Source organism: Phyllobates terribilis, unplaced genomic scaffold (assembly GCF_046119375.1).
Source record: "Phyllobates terribilis strain yellow unplaced genomic scaffold, ASM4611937v1 Scaffold_11__3_contigs__length_659146591, whole genome shotgun sequence".
Classification (NCBI taxonomy): Eukaryota; Metazoa; Chordata; class Amphibia; order Anura; family Dendrobatidae; genus Phyllobates; species Phyllobates terribilis.
This window is the reverse complement of record NW_027362771.1, coordinates 483374709-483393566: the sequence shown is the minus strand read 5'-3', so window position 1 is coordinate 483393566 and position 18858 is coordinate 483374709. Positions and strand designations below refer to the sequence as shown.

Sequence of the window (18858 nt, the reverse complement as noted above, 5' to 3'; positions counted from 1 at the left end):
TAAAAAAAAAAATAATGTTAACTAAGTACACTATATTATTTCCATACACTATTGCTATTTATGTATTTACTGCAGGGTATTTGTTCACTTTGTTTTTATCTAAGGTTTTGTCTGCTAAGTGGCCAATGTGAACATGTGCCTACACGTTGCATGTACGCCAACTTATATTCCAGTTCATTTCTTTCGTTCTTTGTTTTAAGAGCAGCATAATGTAGAGACAAAGACCCGGATTCTGGCGATGTGTCACTTACTGGGTTGGTTAGTGTAGTTTTGATAAAATCACTATTTTATCAGCAGAAGGACTAGTAAACCTGCTGCCAGGTAGTCAAGCATATTCATGAGCTCTGTATAATCCCACCCCCACCACTGATTGGCAGGCCATGTATAGTGTACACAAAAAGCTGCCAATCAGTGGTGTGAGCGAGGTTATACTCAGGATACAGAGAACTGCAGCAGAGAAAACAGTGATTTTATCAAAATGACAGCAAGCAGCCCAGGTGGTGACACATCGCTGAAATCAGGGTCTCTGCCTCTACATTATCCTGCTCTCAGATAGGGTAACAAAAACCTGGTGAAAAATTCCCTTTAATGGAGCCAAGCTACAATACCCCTGGACAGCTGTTGTGCTGTTTTTTGGAAAAAAGCAGAAGTGTTTTTCTAGTTGTGGACAACCCCCTGTGGGTATAGGGTTTCAGCATTTCCTACTGAAGTTTTGGACCAGCGTATTAGAGAAACAATTTTTTTTCCTTCTTTTTCACTTTCTTTGACTTTTGGGTTTCCATTACAGCATGTAGAGAACAATGTAGCCGATTCCACATTGCAAAAAATCCAAATAGCCAAACTAACTTGACTTAAAGGGGTATTCCCATCTCCAAGATCCTATCCCAATATGTAGTAGGTGTAATAATAATAATAATAATAATCGCAAATACCTCCAATTAGAAATGTAGTATAGTTCTTCGGATTTCCTATGTCTATTTCCTCATATGCAGGCATTGCAGGACCTTAGATATCCATGGTTACGTCCACTAATATAGTGACAGTTAGCTAGTTGCTAGTGGTCATAACCATGGATACCTAAGGTCCTGCAATGCCCTGCACATGAGAAAAGAGACATAGCGAATCTGAAATACTAGAATACATTTCTAATTGGAGATATTTACTAAAATCATTAGTATTACACCTACTACATATTGAGATAGGATTTTGGAGATGGGAATAAACCTCTAAGTGTATGATTTGTCAATTATTATTTAATAGGAATGTCAGCCACATAAGGAAGTGAGTAGATATAATAATCACAATTCATGCATGGTACTTAATACACTCATGAAAAATGTGATATCCACTATATACTTTAGTCGGTGTGCAAAAGAAGCCACAATACTGAATAATTACAAAAGAAAAAATAATTGCTAAAGAAAAGTAGAAGTACACACATGGTCAAAACTGTTGGCACCCCTCGTTTAATGAAAGAAAAACCCACAATGGCCACAGAATTAACTTGAATCTGACAAAAGTAATAATAAATTAAAAATCTATGAAAATGAACAAATGAAAGTCAGTCATTGCTTTTCAACCCTGCGTCCACAGAATTTAAAAAAATAAATAAATTCATGAAATAGGCCTGGACAGAAATGATGGTACCCTAGAAAATAATGTGACAAAAGGGACATGTTAAATCAAGTTGTGTCCACTAATTAGCATCACAGGTGTCTACAATCTTGTAATCAGTCAGTGGCCTGTATATAGAGCTACAGATACTCACTGTGCTGTTTGGTGACATAGTGTGTACCACACTCAACATGGACTAGAGCAATGATTTTCAACCGGTGTGCCGCGACACACAGTCGGGTGTGCCGCGGGGAAAGTTCCCCAAACTATGGTGCCCCCTGTGTTTTGTTTCCCGGCAATGAGCTCGATGCGCAGTCACGCCTTCTTACAATGTAGGAGACGTGTACAATAACACATGCGCAAGCTTTGAACCTCGCGCGACTTAATGACGTCACCGAGGCCGGCGCGTCATCCTGAGAGCGGAGAGACTCTCGCATTTGCCCGCCGCCAAGGTAATGCCCGCCAATAATGCTGACTATATGAGCTTTTGCCTGAGTATATGAACTGTTGGCAGAATACTCAGCATATGAGCTGGTACTTTTAGTACTCCAGCAGTATACTGCATATAACAATGAGAAATGTAAAATGAGAAATACTATAGTCATGAGGCTGGAGTACTACAAGTACCAGCTCATATGCTGAGTATATGAGCTGGCACTTGTACTCTGGCCTCATGGCCATAGTACTTCTCATTGTACCCCTTTATATTGCAGTATATGAGCCACATAATAATCAGCACCATATACTGTGGCGCTGTACAGTGCACATCACCACAGTATATGATGCTGATAATCATGTGCTCATATACGTGGGACTGTATTTATGAGGTTACATGGGATTGAATATATGAGGGGGTTATCCTTTTTTATTTCACTTTTTTAAAATAAATAATTTATTGAAAGGACCTCTGCCAGGCATATTTCACTCTTGAGGGCTAAAAAAGTAGCTCTTGTGGTGGTAAGAAGCTGATTTAAAACCCCCAAGAGTGAACTCCGTGAGAGTTGTATGTATGGAATAATTAATGATATTAGTACCGTTCTTCAGCAGTCATGTCCTGCTTGAATTGACTCTAGTGGCGTAGCACTTGGCAGCCGGCTCTATTCTACTTATAGAGAAAGCTGAGTGCTACGTCACTAGTGTCAATTCAAGCAGGAAATGCAGACCGTAGTAATATAAGTTATTATCACACACATACAGCGCTCGCGAAGTTCACTCTTGGGGGGTTTAAATCAGCTTCTTGTCACCACGAGAGCTGCTTTTTAAGCCCTCAGGAATGAAATATGCCTAGCAGAGGTCCTTTAAGTGTGGCAGATAATGTAATACTCTTCTATTTTAGTGTGTGGCTGCGCACACTATCTCAGCAGTGATGGAGAAGTATTTGAGAATGGAAAAGGCAAATGCCGAACAGGACCCTGGACACAATTCTAACCCAAATGAAGGCCCTAGTATGAGAGTTCGACAAAAGAAAAAAGACAAGACGGTGAGCTCAAGGTAATACAGTGAAAGCTATCTTTCATTTGGATTTACTTCCACTGGGGATGCGACAGCACCAACACCACTGTGCTTGGTGTGTGGTGAGAAGCTTTCCAATAGCGCTATGGTGCCAAGCAAACTTAAACGCCATCTCCAAACGAAACACCCTTCCGTTCAAAATAAACCGATGGAGTATTTTGTACGCTTACGTACAAACAATGAGAAAGGGGCAACTCATAGCTAAATCAAAAAAGTCCCACACTGTGGCAGAAACATTAATACTACCAGCTGTAAAGCTATTGTAAATGAGATGCTTGGCACTGAAGCAGCTAAAGAGATAGCTAAAGTGCCTCTCTCTGATAACACAATTGCCAGACGGATTGATGACTTGTCTGCGGACATTGAAACAGTTGTTTTGGAAAAGGTGCGCATCAGTAAGAAATTTGCCTTGCAACTTGAGTCGTCGGATATCAGTGGACATTGTCAGTTGTTGGCCAATGTGCGTTTTGTGGATGGTGAAGCCATTAGAGAAAACTTCCTATTTTGCAAGGCACTGACAGAAAAATCAACAGGAGAGGCAATATTCCAAGTCACATCGGAATATCTTGATAAAAGTGGACTTACATGGGAAAACTGCACAGGTGTCTGCACTGATGGAGCCGCAGCCATGGTCGGGCGCATCAAAGGCTTTGTAAGTAGGGTTAAAGAAAGAAACCCAGATGTTCTTGCTACCCACTGTTTCTTGCACCGTGAGGCCCTCGTTGCAAAGACCTTACTAGCAGATCTAGCTCCTGTGTTGGATGATGTTGTGCGCATAGTGAACTTTGTGCAGACGTGACCTTTGAGATGTCGCTTATTTGCGTCTTTGTGTACAGAAATGGGAGCGGAACATAAAATCTTATTTCTCCACACGGAGGTCAGGTGGCTGTCACGCGGCAAAGTGCTGGCCCGTGTGTATGAGTTGCGAGAGGAACTTTAAATATTTCTTACAAACGAGAGGTCCGATTATTCAAAGCTGCTTGCAAGTGATGAGTGGTGTGCAAAGCTGGCATACCTGGCTGATATATTTCAATATCTGAATGAACTAAACACACGGATGCAAGGTCGAAATGAAAACCTGCTTACAAGCACTGATAAAATGAACGGATTCCGTTTAAAGGTGCAGCTCTGGCAACAACATGTGCAGGGTGGCAACCTTCAGATGTTCCCACTCACCGAGAAACTGCATGATGACAATACTGCTGCAATGTGCGAAGCGATTGGCAGACATTAGAAAACTCTTGAGGAGAAGTTATCGTTCTATTTCTCTTCAGCCTTCACAGAATGCCTTGACTGGGTTAGGGACCCATACAGCTCATTATCCGTTGCTGGAAAGGACATGACTTTAAAGGAGCAAGAGGAACTCGTTGAACTGAAGCAAGATCGCGGTTTAAAGCTAAAGTTTGCTGATCTTCCTTTGGACAGTTTTTGGTTATCTGTTGCCAAGGAGTTCCCCATTCTGGCCAACAAAGCTATTTTGACATTGCTCCCATTTTCAACCACATATCTATGTGAGCTGGGCTTCTCAAGCTTGACTGCGATAAAAACTAAAAACAGGGAGAAACTGAGAACTGTTGAGGAAGAGCTTCGTGTGTGTCTTTCCACCATTCCTGCCAGGATATCCCTTTTGTGTTTATCGAAACAGGCCCAGGTTTCACACTGAGTGAGTAAAATAAATTTAGAATCTATATTATTAACTATATGTATAATATGACTGTTTTAGTGTCATTTTGTGCTATTTTGGTTGGTGGTGTGCCCCAGGATTTTCTAAGTATAAAAAGTGTGCCGCGGCTCAAAAAAGGTTGAAAATCACTGGACTAGAGGAAGCAAAGGAAAGAGTTGTGTAAGGGGATTAGAAAGAAAATTAAAGACAAGCATGTTAAAGGTAAAGGTTATAAGACCATCTCCAAGCAGCTTGATGTTCCTGTGACTTCAGTTGCACATATTATTCAGAAATTTAAGATCCACAGGACAGTGGCCAACCTCCCTGGACGTGGCCGCAGGAGGAAAATTGATGACAAATCAAATAGACGGATAATACAAATGGTAACAAAAGAGCCCAGGATGACTTCTAAAGAGATTAAAAGTGAACTTCAAGCTCAAGGAACATCAGTGTCAGATTGCACCATCCGTCGTTGTTTGATCCAAAGTGGACTTCATGGGAGACGACCAAGGAGAACATCATTGTTGAAAAAAAATCATAAAAAAGCCAGACTGGCTTGTTGACAATCCACAAAGCTTCTGGGAGAATGTCCTATGGACAGATGAGACAAAAATGGAAGTTTTTGGCAAGGCACATCAGCTCTATGTTTACAGACGGAAAAATGAAGCATATTAAGAAAAGGACACTGTCCCTACTGTGAAACATGGAGGAGGCTCTGTTATGTTCTGGGGCTGCTTTGGTGCATCTGGCACAGGGTGTCTTGAATCTGTGCAGGGTACAATGAAATCTCAAGACTTTCAAGGGATTCTAGAGAGAAAGGTGCTGCCCAGTGTCAGAAAGCTTGGTCTCAGTCGCAGGTCATGGGTCTTGCAACAGGATAATGACCCAAAACACACAGCTAAAAACACCCAAGAATGGCTAAGAGCAAAACATTGGACTATTCTGAAGTGGCCTTTTATGAGCCCTGACCTAAATCCTAGTGCGCATCTTTGGAAAGAGCTGAAATGTACCATCTGGAAAAGGCAACCTTCAAACACGAGACAACTGGAGCAGTTTGCTCATGAGGAGTGGACCAAAATACCTGTCGAGAGGTGCAGAAGTCTCATTGACAGTTACAGGAATCGTTTGATTGCAGTGATTGCCTCAAAAAGTTGTTCAACAAAATATTAAATTAAGAGTACCATCATTTCTGTCCATTTCATCAGTTTAATTTTTTTTTTTAATTCTGTGGAGCAGGGTTGAAAAGCAATGTCTGACTTTCATTTGTTCATTTTCATAGATTTTTAATTTATTATTACTTTTGTCAGATTCACGTTATTTATGTGACCATTGTGGGTTTTTCGTTCATTAAACGAGGGGTACCAAGAATTTTGACCACGTGTGTAACCATAGAGAGAGCAGTCCAAATTATTTGGAGTATTTTTGTAATATACGAAATACTCTATTTAGTAACCAACACACACGTGCAAGCATCTACAGCCTATTGCCACCACTAGGTGGAGCAATATGTATACACCAGACACCCATGCATAGTCTGAATTGGAGCAGAATACAGATAAGAACCTTCATGGTGTTGTGTTTTATATAAAGTCTAACTATAATATAGAAATTTCTAAACATTTCTCTAAAGATTACAATAAAAAAAAACATCACCTGCAGCTAAAAGTCATTGAATTTTACTTTTATAAGAAGGCCTCATTCAGACGTCCATTTTTCTGGTACAAATGCTATCTGTGTTTTTCACGGATAGCAATCGTACCTACGATAGTCTATGTGGTAGTTCAAGTGTCAATTTTTTCCCCTGACCGAATGGTAAATGCAAAATCGTAGATATTGATACGAGTCTCGGATAACAAAAAAAACGAACAGTACTTGGATGCCATCCTGCTGTCTGTTTTTCACAGTATGATATATACGAGAAGCTGCAGAACCTTTCCCCCCTCAAATCACAGAAAAACTGGCCACACTCTGGCCACACTCTGGCCACACTCTCCTATCAGTCAGTGAAAAACGGAGAACACACGGATGGCATTCGAGTGCGGTCTGACTTTTTCACCGACCCATACACTTGCATTGCTGATTTTGCTCCAACACTGGGATCAATATTGGACATGTCTCCGTGATTTTGCATGGACTACTCAGTCCGAGGAAAAAAGAAAAATCGGACATGTGAATAGCCCAATAGACTGTCATAGATACGAGTGCTATCTGTGAAAAAAAAAACGGCTAGCACTCATACGTGAAATACTGATGTGTGGATGAGGCCTTCGGTGGCAACTTCAGTGGATGTCTTAACATCAACCATATGGTTTGTCATCCTAATAGTCAAGAAAATGATAGAAGAGGGCAACCAAAAAACTTGTATTTTCCAATGTTTTTTTTTATTTTTTATAAATTTAAAGGGAAACACCCTTTAAATATGCCTTTACTAATTCATTCTGAAGGTTTTGCATCCACTTTATGTAAAGTCTTTAGTAATGCTGTATGAAACAATGAGCTAACGGAAGTTAATGGATTATGTAGCAATCATTGTGCCACCCATCAAATAAAGTATTCTACTCATGTTATATATATATATATATATATATATATATATATATATATATATATATATATATATATATATATATATATATATTTTATATATATAAAAGCATCGAGGACCTGATAGGAAGTAATCTAGCCTCTAAGTGTGAACCTTCCATTGCTTACTGTGTGCTAAAGTTCCCTCTGGCGCTGACAGAGAATATACACAATGTGTCTTGAAGAGCATCTTATACAATGCACTCGTATATCTGTGCAGCCGTCAGAACAGACATATAAATTAAGATTTATATGTAGAAGGGGGAGGAATATAGACACGCGATATGCGGAGGCATAAATTAAATTTCAGAACGCTGGCATCTAAAGGAATAGAATAAGACGCAACCTGTTTCAATCACAAGCTTGCTGTAGGGTTATTTATAAACGCTCTGACTAATCCAGCTTGTAACTGTAATATAGAACTGCCAAGAGAAATTTAAAACACACTTCCCCAAATCAATAGTCATTTGCCAACTCCACTCACTTACATTTTTCAGAGCAGAAAAACTTGAAAAAAAAAAATAATTTGCTGCTACATCATAGCAATTTTACTCAATTAAAGTGTGAGAGGCATTTAACCTGTGTCAGGTGCAGCCGAGGGAGGAACATGCCCCAGGGACAGGTCAAAACGCTGTGTAAGTAAGGGAGGGGGGCTCAGTCCCAGCGGAAATAATCTGCTTCTGTTACTTTTAGGGGCTTAAATAGAATTTAGTTTTAATCATTATGCTTACTTATATAACGCCAACATATTCTGCAGCACTTTACAGATATTGTCATCACTGTCCCCATTGGGGCTCACAATCTAAATTCCCTAGCAGTATGTTTTGTAGTGTGGGGGAAAACAGGACTACCCAGAGGAAACTCACTGAAACTCAGGGAGAACATACAGACTCCTTGCAGATGTTGCACTTCGTAGGATTTGAACTCAGGACCCCAGCGCTGCAAAGCTGCAGTGCTAACCACTGAGCCAACACACTGCACAATGAGTTGAAATGTTCGCCAAATTGCAATGGATCAAAACTATAGTTTGATAGTTTGGCCACATACAAATAAATACATGGAAAATGGCAATTGTAATGAGATACACACATCGTGTCACGGGTGTGTCAGATGTAACAGACAGTCGCTCTGGATCTGGCTGCAGAAGGTCACTGCGTTTGGCATTGCAGACACCTTCTTAATCCTTCTTACTTTTGGACCCAGTGGCAACCTCCTCCTGCTCTGACTGACACACCCTGGTCTGGGTGTTTATAAACTCTCAGTCTTCTTCAGGGAGTCGCCGGTGATATTCTTGGAGAAATAGCAGTCGGCTAGCTTCCTCTCTGGTGCCCTTGGAGGACGTTTGCTGTTATCTCTCTGGTGTCTGCTCAAGCCAAGTCCCCCCCCCCTTTGTTTGTCTCCCTTGTTGTCTTTAGTTTATAATGGGCCTAACCAGTGCTCACTGCCCCCTCGGCCTTTCTATCTAGGGCCAAGCTCTAGGGATATACAGGGATTAGGTTTCCAGTACGGCGATCGGTGCAGAACCTAAATAGGGACGGTAGGATAGGTAGGGTGATATTAGATCCGCCTAGAGGTCTCCACTCCCCCTTTGTCTAGTGTTTGGGCTACTCTCCCCTTAGTCCTTCTTGTTGCACTAAGTCTTTCCCACACTGTGCGTGACACAACTACAACAAAGTGAATGCAGCGAGGACTCACATTGATCACAATACCTATAAACACAGTGTGCGTGAATATATTGTTTATGATTGGAGTGTGCTCTTCAGTGATTTGTATGTAATGGATGGTCATTAGTGTTGAGCGAGTATGTTCTGTTAACCCTTTCGCCGAGTATGCTCGGGCCGAGCTCCGAGTATTTACAGCTGCTCGGTGATATGGTTGAATCGCTCCCGTGTGCATGATTTGCGACTGTTTGACAGTTTTAATGCATGTGAGGAATGTCTATTTCTTACACATTCCTCCCATGTAATAAAGCTGTCAAACAATCATGCACACGGGAGCGATTCAAACATATCACCGAGCAGCTATAAATACTCGGAGCTCGGCCCGAACATACTCGGAACAGAACATACTCGCTCAACACTAATGATCATCAATACGGCCATCATTACAGCACCCACAGGGCTTGTCCTACAGCTTTTCAAGGCTGCAACATCAGCTTAGATATTTAGTGGTATAAGGGATAATTAATGCATCTCTTTATAATACCAGGTTTTACACTTCACGGTCCCAGTATGGACTACCATGTCCCGATTGGCCGGAAATCTTGTGACCAAACTCAACAACCTCACAGCCATGTATGAGGCTGTTGTGTTCAGATCAGGAGACCTGCGGCCGTTCTGAACATTGCAGTCTGCATTCGGACCATGAATGTCCTCATCCTTGAACACGAAAGAGATTGGGTTTCCATAATCCAGGTTTGTACTTGTCATATGGCATCTCTATATAGATCATCATATTACAGATGCATTCTCCATAGTGTGGTATATGGCACAATGAGACCAGAAGCATACATTCATATAGGTGCCGAATTATTTGGAACAAGGATGGAGCCATAAAACGACTACATGTATGATGAATAGGTTTTCCGCTCAGTCACAGATGGAGCACTTGTAACTTTACATCACAGGCATTATACACTGATCACCCAAGCTGGTGAGTTATAGCAGTAGCATTCTCACCATGACATTTTCGGCCTATTCACAGGATGTTCTATAAATATGTGATAGAAATGTGTCCCAAAATTCTGTGAAGAATAGCGGTGCCCCAACCAGACTGGTGATTTGTCACCATAGAGGCAGACAAGGAATGGAGGTGGCTATACATGTGCAGGTCTCACTCTATTCTGTGAGTTAAGGAAATAGCCGGGCAGGGGACCCCGCTACCCATATACGTGTGGCTCCCAGAGGTAAGGCCCACATCTATCAGACATATCCCCAGGATATGACATAAATGTCCAAGGTGGGAATACTCCTTTAAGGTAATTACTCCGCAGTCCGTGGCAGCTGGTTATTCCGGCCACCACTCGGAGAGGTCAGGCTATGAGCTGTCACATATTACCTGGACTCTTAGGTCCGGGTGATTAATTTTCTGCAGCTCTGTTTAAATTAGCTGGAAACTCCTAAAATATACAATTCTAAATAAAGCAATCTATCAACGTCTGTCAGAGGAGACCTTGTACACAAACCGCGCCAGAGAAAAACAGAGCAAACAGCCCAGGTCAAATTAGGCTGATGTTCAGTTTTAATTCACTTAATCACCGGCGACATAATTGTCTTCTCCAGTAAGTAAACCACTGCAGGGCATAAGATAGGATTACATGTCCACGTGAAAAGGGTTATCTGCCTCCTCGTTCTTTATATGCCGCAGGGGCGAGGAACACAGTTGATCTAGCAAATTTGCAAGCAATTATTACAAGAGGGTGTAGTGCCATCAAACAATGTATTGTAGACCTATTATATAAAGCAGTCAAATGCCCGAATCAGAATCAGGGCTGTGGAGTCGGTGTCCATTTTGGTGGAGTCGGAGTTGGTATAAAATAGACAGCCTCCGACTCCTAAAATATACACTGCTCAAAACAATAGGGAACACTCAAATAACACATCCTAGATCTGAATAAATGAAATATTCTCATTGAATACTTTGTTCTGTACAAAGTTGAATGTGCCGACAACAAAATCACACAAAAATCATCAATGGAAATCAAATTTATTAACCAATGGAGTCACCCCCAAAATTAAAGTGGAAAAACACACTACAGGCTGATCCAACTTTGATGTAATGTCCTTAAAACAAGTCAAAATGAGGCTCAGTATTGTGTGTGGCCTCCACGTGCCTGTATGACCTCCCTACAACGCCTGGGCATGCTGTCGATGAGGTTGCGGATGGTCTCCTGTGGGATCTTCTCCCAGACCTGGACTAAAGCATCGACCAACTCCTGGACAGTCTGTGGTGCAAGGTGACGTTGGTGGATGGAGCGAGACATGATGTCCCAGATGTGCTCAAATCGGATTCAGGTCTGGGGAACGGGCGGGCCAGTCCATAGCTTCAATGCCTTCATCTTGCAGGAACTGCTGACACACTCCAGCCACATGAGGTCTGGCATTGTCCTGCATTAAGAGGAACCCAGGGCCAACCGCACCAGCATATGGTCGAACAAGGGGTCTGAGGATCTCATCTCGGTACCTAATGGCAGTCAGGATACCTCTAGCGAGCACATGGAGGGCTGTGCGGCCCTCCACAGAAATGCCACCCCACACCATTACTGACCCTCTGCTAAACCCGTCATGCTGAAGGATGTTGCAGGCAGCAGATCGCTCTCCACGGCGTCTCCAGACTGTCACGTCTGTCACATGTGCTCAGTGTGAACCTGCTTTAATCTGTGAAGAGCACAGGGCGTCAGTGGCGACTTTGCCAATCCTGGTGTTCTGTGACAAATGTCAAGTGTCCTGCACGGTGTTGGGCTGTGAGCAGAACCCCCATCTGTCGACATCGGCCCCTCATACCACCCTCATGGATTCGGTATCTAACCGTTTGTGCAGACACATGCACATTTGTGGCCCGCTGGAGGTCATTTTGCAGGGCTCTGGCACTGCTCCTCCTGTTCCTCCTTGCACAAAGGCGGAGGTAGCGGTCCTGCTGCTGCGTTGTTGCCCTCCTGGTAGAGCCTCCAGCCTCTGAACACTACGCTGACAGACACAGCAAACCTTCTTGCCACAGCTCTCATTGATGTGCCATCCTGGATGAGCTGTACTATCTGAGCAACTTCTGTGGGTTGTAGAGTCCGTCTCATGCTACCACGAGTGTGAAAGCACAACCAACATTCAAAAGTGACCAAAACATCAGCCAGAAAGCATTTGTACTGAGATGTGGTCTGTGGTCCCCACCTGCAGAACCACTCCTTTATTGAGGGTGTCTTGATAATTGCCAATAATTTCCATCTATTCCATCTATTGACTACAAGTTTGGTAATGTTTTTGTCAAAACAAATGCCCTAACAGCAGCCATGTGGCAGCCTCAAGAGAACTTAATGGGGCCAAAAGTAGGCTGAAGAACTTTAGAGAGGGGCAAAAGCCCACACAATAGGGCAGTACCATGTAAAAAGAACAGTACTGAGAGGGTGGGTGCGCTCACCTGGGGGTGTTGTGGAAAGCCTAACACCTGTTTAAGCATGAATGTCTGCTTCTGCGGCCCTGTGGGTGGAGAAGATATCTTCCAGATGTATATTTACTAGAATAGAGAAAATCACGTTATTCAGCGCTGTGGGAAATGAGGAGCTTTGGAGCTTCAGATAAGGTATTTAATAGTACCAAAGAGTTTTGCAGATTTTCTCAAGGTCCAAAAACTTTTTTTTTTAACTTTGCAAAAGGTGCTGGTCAGGCACCGAAACACGTCAGTACTAATAAATACCTTGTCTGAAGCGCCAAGGCTCCTCATTTGCCGCAGCACAGCCAGCCTAACGTGATTCTCTCCAATTTGGTAAAAGTAGACTAAAGGTGCATTGATACTGTAAGATTATAGTTTCACGATAATCATGCAGTCTAAACAGACAAACTAGCGTTTTGCCAATCACCCACCAACTACCCAATCAACAAACAAAATGCTAGTTCGTTGCCTGAATTATAGTTTTCGCCAAAAAAAATTGCATGAAATATCAATGTCGGCAACACACTGTCCTGTGTATACAGGACCTGGGCGGTTAAGAATAATGGGAGGCCATGAGCACTGAACGCTCTATTACTGGTCATTCAGTCGGCATCTGGAGAGCGGTCGGCTTGTGTAAACAGGCTATTACACGACCGCTGGTCAGCAAACAAGTAGCGTAAACAGGTTATTACACAACCGCCGGTCAGCAAACAAGTAGCGTAAACAGGCTATTACACGACTGCTGGTCAGCAAACAAGTAGCGTAAACAGGTTATTACACAACCACCGGTCTGCAAACAAGTAGCGTAAACAGGCTATTACACGACTGCTGGTCAGCAAACAAGTAGCGTAAACAGGCTATTACACGACCGCTGGTCAGCAAACAAGTAGCATAAACAGGTTATTACACAACCACCGGTCAGCAAACAAGTAACTGCCCGGCAGTTCTTTAGTGCTGCCAACTGGCTAGTATAAACCTAATTCAGATGTCCATTTCTCATGTACATATTTTTCACAAATAGAACGCGTCCCTATTATACTCTATGGTGCTGTTCACATGGCCTTATTTCTTTACGGACTGTGTTTCTGAAAAAAAGGCAGTTTTCGATCTGAGTCATAGATCTAAGTCACCCACACAAGACTATGGGTCTGTGAAAATCAAAGCATCCATGCGCTGTCCGTTTTACCATATTAAAGCATAGGAGAAGGTTTGACGGTTGTTTTTTTTTTTTTGCACATGAGAAAATCACTAATAATTGTAAAAACTGACACATTGAGCAAATCTGATCCAGCACACTGATAAAAATCAGCCATTTTTTCATGTACGAGAAAAAAGTGGATGTCTGAATGAGGCACGGACCTTTCCTACCACCGTTGCCACTTCATTCTGATAGTCAGTTGGCTGCACAGCAGTTGAATATCTTTGGCTTATCTTAGCAATATACCACCAAAGTTTTTGATAAGACGATCTATTACTGGGGTGCCAAGTGCCCTGCTGCCAGGTAGTCCAACCGTTATTTGGCAGCTTTCTGCCTATGCACAGAATACATGGAAAGCTGCTAATCAGTGGTGTGGGCGGGATTATACAGAGCTCAGCATTCAGAGAACTGCTAGATCTGCAGCAGAAAAAAAAAAAAAAAAAGATTTTATCAAAACTGCAGCAAGCAGCCCAGTACGTGACATCACTGGAATCAGGGTCTCTGTCCCTACATCATGCTGCTCATAGATGCGGTAACAAAAACCTTGTAACAAATTTCCTTAAAGATAAAGCTGCATACGTTTATCTTTAAGCAGTAACTTGGGGTGATCAGTCTTGCTTCAATACAGTCATCTTTTTTTTAAATATACATTTATAAAATATTACATTTTCTGTTATTTTTCCACAATAAAATATGAAGAAAAAAAAAACCTTGGAAGGAATTAACATAAGAATGTGGTAACTTTTTGAGACCCAACCTTTAAGCCCTCAATAAGCTGACAATGATATTCCATTTATTCCACTGGTGTCAGGCAATCTAACCACGGAGACCAAGGGACTGAAGACTCGAGGGACATTGTTGATTCATGGGTCATTTTATTTTTGCTGAATGACACAAACTATTACCACGAGCTTCCCCCTGTATGACCATTGTCTACTAAATAAAATAAATAATAAAAAAAAAACTCTCTTTAGAAAAATCACTAAAAGACTCTGGAAAATTCATAAATCTAGTAGCACATTGCTATGCAGAACAATCACAACAATTCTAAACATATATACTTTTGTAGAGGATGCAGGATAAGAGGATGCAGAATTATCCACTTATAGCTCCTGAATCATCAAACTGAAGAGAATGGATGAACGCTAGCATGAGGTTTTCTCACCTTCACCGCCAGGATTTTTCCACTTGGTACGTGGTATGCCCTGTAAAAAGAATAGAATTATTAAATTAATTTGTAAATTATTTTGGCTACCGAAATGCTAAAAGACAAAAACTGCAATATTTTACTACATAAGGGTATGTTCAGACTAGGTTTTCTTTAACGGAGATAAAATCTGATGATTTTTTTCTCATGCACCACTCTTGGGCCGCTGTGCTTTCTTGGGGTGGCTCTACACTCAAATTCCCTGCTTAAAGTCCGGAATAACTAAATTCCAATGCACCAAAGATACTAACAAAAATGTATTATGTAATCAGAAACATTAAAAGGGAATCTATTATCAGGAATCCAACCCCCCCCCCTAAAATAAACAACTAAGTATATGTGCATGTAATTAATAGACAAATGATGCTGAAGAGCCATTTGTAGATCTGAAGCCTCTGTCACTCCAGCTCTATCCCTGCCCAGAGCTGCCTCCTGCTTGACTGACTGCCTCTATGATGTCTGACTTCAGGCAAAGAAGCCATCAATCAAGCAGGAGGCGGCACTGGGCAGAGAATAGAGCTGGAGTGACAGAGGCTTCAGATCAACAAATAGCTCTTCATCCTTATTTCTATATCAATTCAAGTTCTGATTTCTCAATAACGGAGCAGAGGACCGGCCATGTAAAGGTATTGCTGGACTTGACTTTGAAAAAGCTACCCGCAATAGTTTGGAGGGTGAAATCCTGCTGATAGATTCCCTTTAATTAGGGATATCAAAAAGTCACAAACCGCTTTTGTCAAGCTAATAGAAATAAGTACGGTTTATTGTCTGTCTTCTTCTATTTATTGGCTTAACAAAGGCCATTTGTGGGAGAAATGTCCCTCTTTGATATGCCTAATTAATGCATTTGATTACAAAATACATCTTTGGGAGCAATCTGGTGCTTGATAAGTTTTTCAAGTGGAATCAGTTTTTTTTTTTTTTTTGAAGTGTTTGTTTCTTGCAGACCTGTGATTCCAGTGTCTAGTTTGGAGCGGATTCCATGAGGAATCTGCTTCAAAGAAGTGACGTGACTTCCTTTATTATATCAGGCATTGTCACAACATTCTCAGGAAACAAAACACGCCAAAAACTCCTTATTTGAACAGCAAAGTGGATTTGATGTTGAAATGAATAAGAAAAGTACTCAGTATTTTTTTAGGGTATGTTCACACAATGTCATTAAGACGTTGTCAAAGTAGCTGATGTTTTCCGAGATTTACATGCGTTTTTTTCTGCCAGAGAGAAGCGTTTTTTCAGCGTTTTCGCATGTTTTTTTTCAAGCGCTTTTCCAAGCGATTTTGAGCATCACTTGGAAAAGTGCTTGAGAAGTTGGTCACACAATATAAATCCATGCAACCGGCCATCCCAGTCCCCAGACCTGAATATCATTGAACATCTGTGGGATCATTTGAAGAGGGCTGTCCATGCTCGACGACCATCAAACTTAACTGAACTGGAATTGTTTTGTAAAGAGGAATGGTCAAAAATACCTTCATCCAGGATCCAGGAACTCATTAAAAGCTACAGGAAGCGACTAGAGGCTGTTATTTTTGCAAAAGGAGGATCTACTAAATATTAATGTCACTTTTCTGGTGAGGTGCCCATACTTATGCACCTGTCAAATTTTGTTTGAATGCAGATTGCACATTTTCTGTTAGTACAATAAACCTCATTTCAAGGCAGAAACATTACTGTGTCCAACAGTTATTACATATATCAAACTGAAATAGCTGTTGCAAAAACACCAATTTTATAAAACAATAAGCTTAAGATTAATAGGGGTGCCCAAACTCTTTCATATAACTGTATATTGTGTGACCAACTTAGATGCTGCATCTATAGTGTAAAAAAAAAAAGAATTAAAAAGTTAAAAATAAAAAAAACCTGTATACTCTCCTCTCCGGTCTCCTCCCGGCGGCGATCCTCTCTCCTCGGCGTCCCGCGGTGTACTGGCAGGACCTGCGGTGACGTCATCTAGTCAGCTGATGGTCACGCAACCATCACTTGACTGCTGACGTCAGCGGCCGTGTGACCATCAGCTGACTAAATGACGTCACCGCAGGTCGCCAAGGAGAGAGGACGCCACCGGGAGCAGACCGGAGAGGTGAGTATACAGGTTTTTTTTTTATTTTTAACTTTTTTATTTCTTTTTTTCAACGCTTCGTAGCCGGGATGAAGAGGAGTTGTAGTCTCTTCTTCATCCCGGGTACCACACCCACCGCGATTACGCTGCAAATTTGCGGTCATTGAATTTAATTGAAACGCAGTAAATCCACATATACCTGCGGGTTTGCTGCGTTTCAGTGTTCCTCAATGGCCACAAATTTGCAGCGTAATCGCGGTAGAAATGGTCATGCTGCTTTTTCCAACGCAATGCGAATTTGGCGCAGCACATCCAAATTCACATTGCTTTGCATGGCAGACGGTTTTACAAGCGTTTTTGTGGCCGTAAAAACACTTCAAGAACGCTACGTGGGCACAGCCTAAGGCTGTGTGCCCACAATGCGTTTTTTAAGTGTTTCCGCAGCGGCAAAAACACTGCAGAAACGCTTAAAAAACGCTTGGTAGAAGGTCTGCCATGTTCCCCAATGATAATCTGCATGTGCTGTGCACATGCTGCGGAAATTTCCGCTGCAGATTATCATTGCGGGAAAAAAACGCAGCGGAAGCGCTGTGTTTTCGCCGCCATTGACTTGCATTGGAACGCTTGGATTCCGCATCACTGCATCTGTACATGCGGATTCCATGCGTTTCAATGTGCGGATGGTACCGGGGTCTAGAGAAGAGGAGACTCTCCTCCGGACCCGGGTACCATAGAACCTGTAAAAAGAATAAAATAAAAAAATAAATGTTATACTTACCTTCTGACGGCCCCCCGCTGCGCTCGTCCTCCCATGCTGGCAGATCGCGGTGGACTGATGGACCTGCGCTGACGTCATAGTCATGTGACGGGTCACGCGATGCTGACGTTGGCAGGTCCTTCAGTGTACCACGATCTGCTGGCAGCCAGGACGGAGTGAAGCAAGACACCGGGGGACATTGGAAGGTAAGTATAGATTTATTTTTTGACATTCTCTCGGGTCACAGTATATAAATCCATACCGGTAGCATATATAGTGTGACCAAGTTGTCAAGCACTTTCCAAGTGATGCTAAAATCGCTTGGAAAGCGCTTGTCAACCCGCATGCGGAAATGCATGTGAAGAACGCTTCACTTCTGCATGTCCCTGGCAGGAAAAACGCATGTACAATCCGCATGTACAATCCGCATGCGTTTTTTTCTGCCAGGGAGATGCAGAAACGCTCAGGAAAAATCCGGAGCATTTCTGCATCGTGCGCACATAGCCTTAGACTTTCCAGAAAAAAGCTGGCGGTCTTTTCCGAACCTTGAAGTGGTTAAAAGAAGTAACAAAAGACTGAACATATGCACAGCATTACTGTGGATTATGTTCATTTTTTGTGGCGCTTTCTAGCCGGATTATGGACACAATCCGCCTGAAAAGACGTCATCTGCACATGCCCTTAAATAAGGAACTTGTAGTCAATCTGCTCCAAAATCTTCCTCAATAAACTCTGTGAACCCAGCCTAATACTTCCATAGTATGCCCACACAATGCAAACTTTAAAGAAGCACTCCTCCTCCCATCAAACTTTTTATCCCCTTAATATATTGCAATCATCATATTATATAGCACTGTGCACTTACAATTGCTCATTTTGCCTTTCTACCCAGATAATTCTTCTCTTTTCTCTGCTCTATGTAGAAACAGGAAATCTGTTTTTCCAGCGTAATTCATCCCTCTTCACCTCCTGACCCAGCTGCTCCACCTCCCTCCTGCTAGGGACTTTTGCAGTGACTTATGACTCATACAGGGAAAATTGACCTCCTATTTCTACATAGAGCTTAGAAGGATTCAGCTAGTCAGTCTTTAATCACGTGATGTTATAGACCGAATGG

General features: G+C 42.1%; 1 protein-coding gene across 2 annotated transcripts in view; it reads right to left on the bottom strand.

The window, feature by feature from the left end:
- MAP2K5 (mitogen-activated protein kinase kinase 5) overlaps nt 1–18858 on the bottom strand; it is a 146581-nt gene that overhangs the window by 68500 nt on the left and 59223 nt on the right. For both annotated transcript variants that reach the window (XM_073653460.1, XM_073653462.1), the window contains exon 9: nt 14878–14917. In XM_073653460.1, the coding sequence (XP_073509561.1) occupies nt 14878–14917 (40 nt within the window). The remainder of the gene's footprint in view (nt 1–14877; nt 14918–18858) is intronic.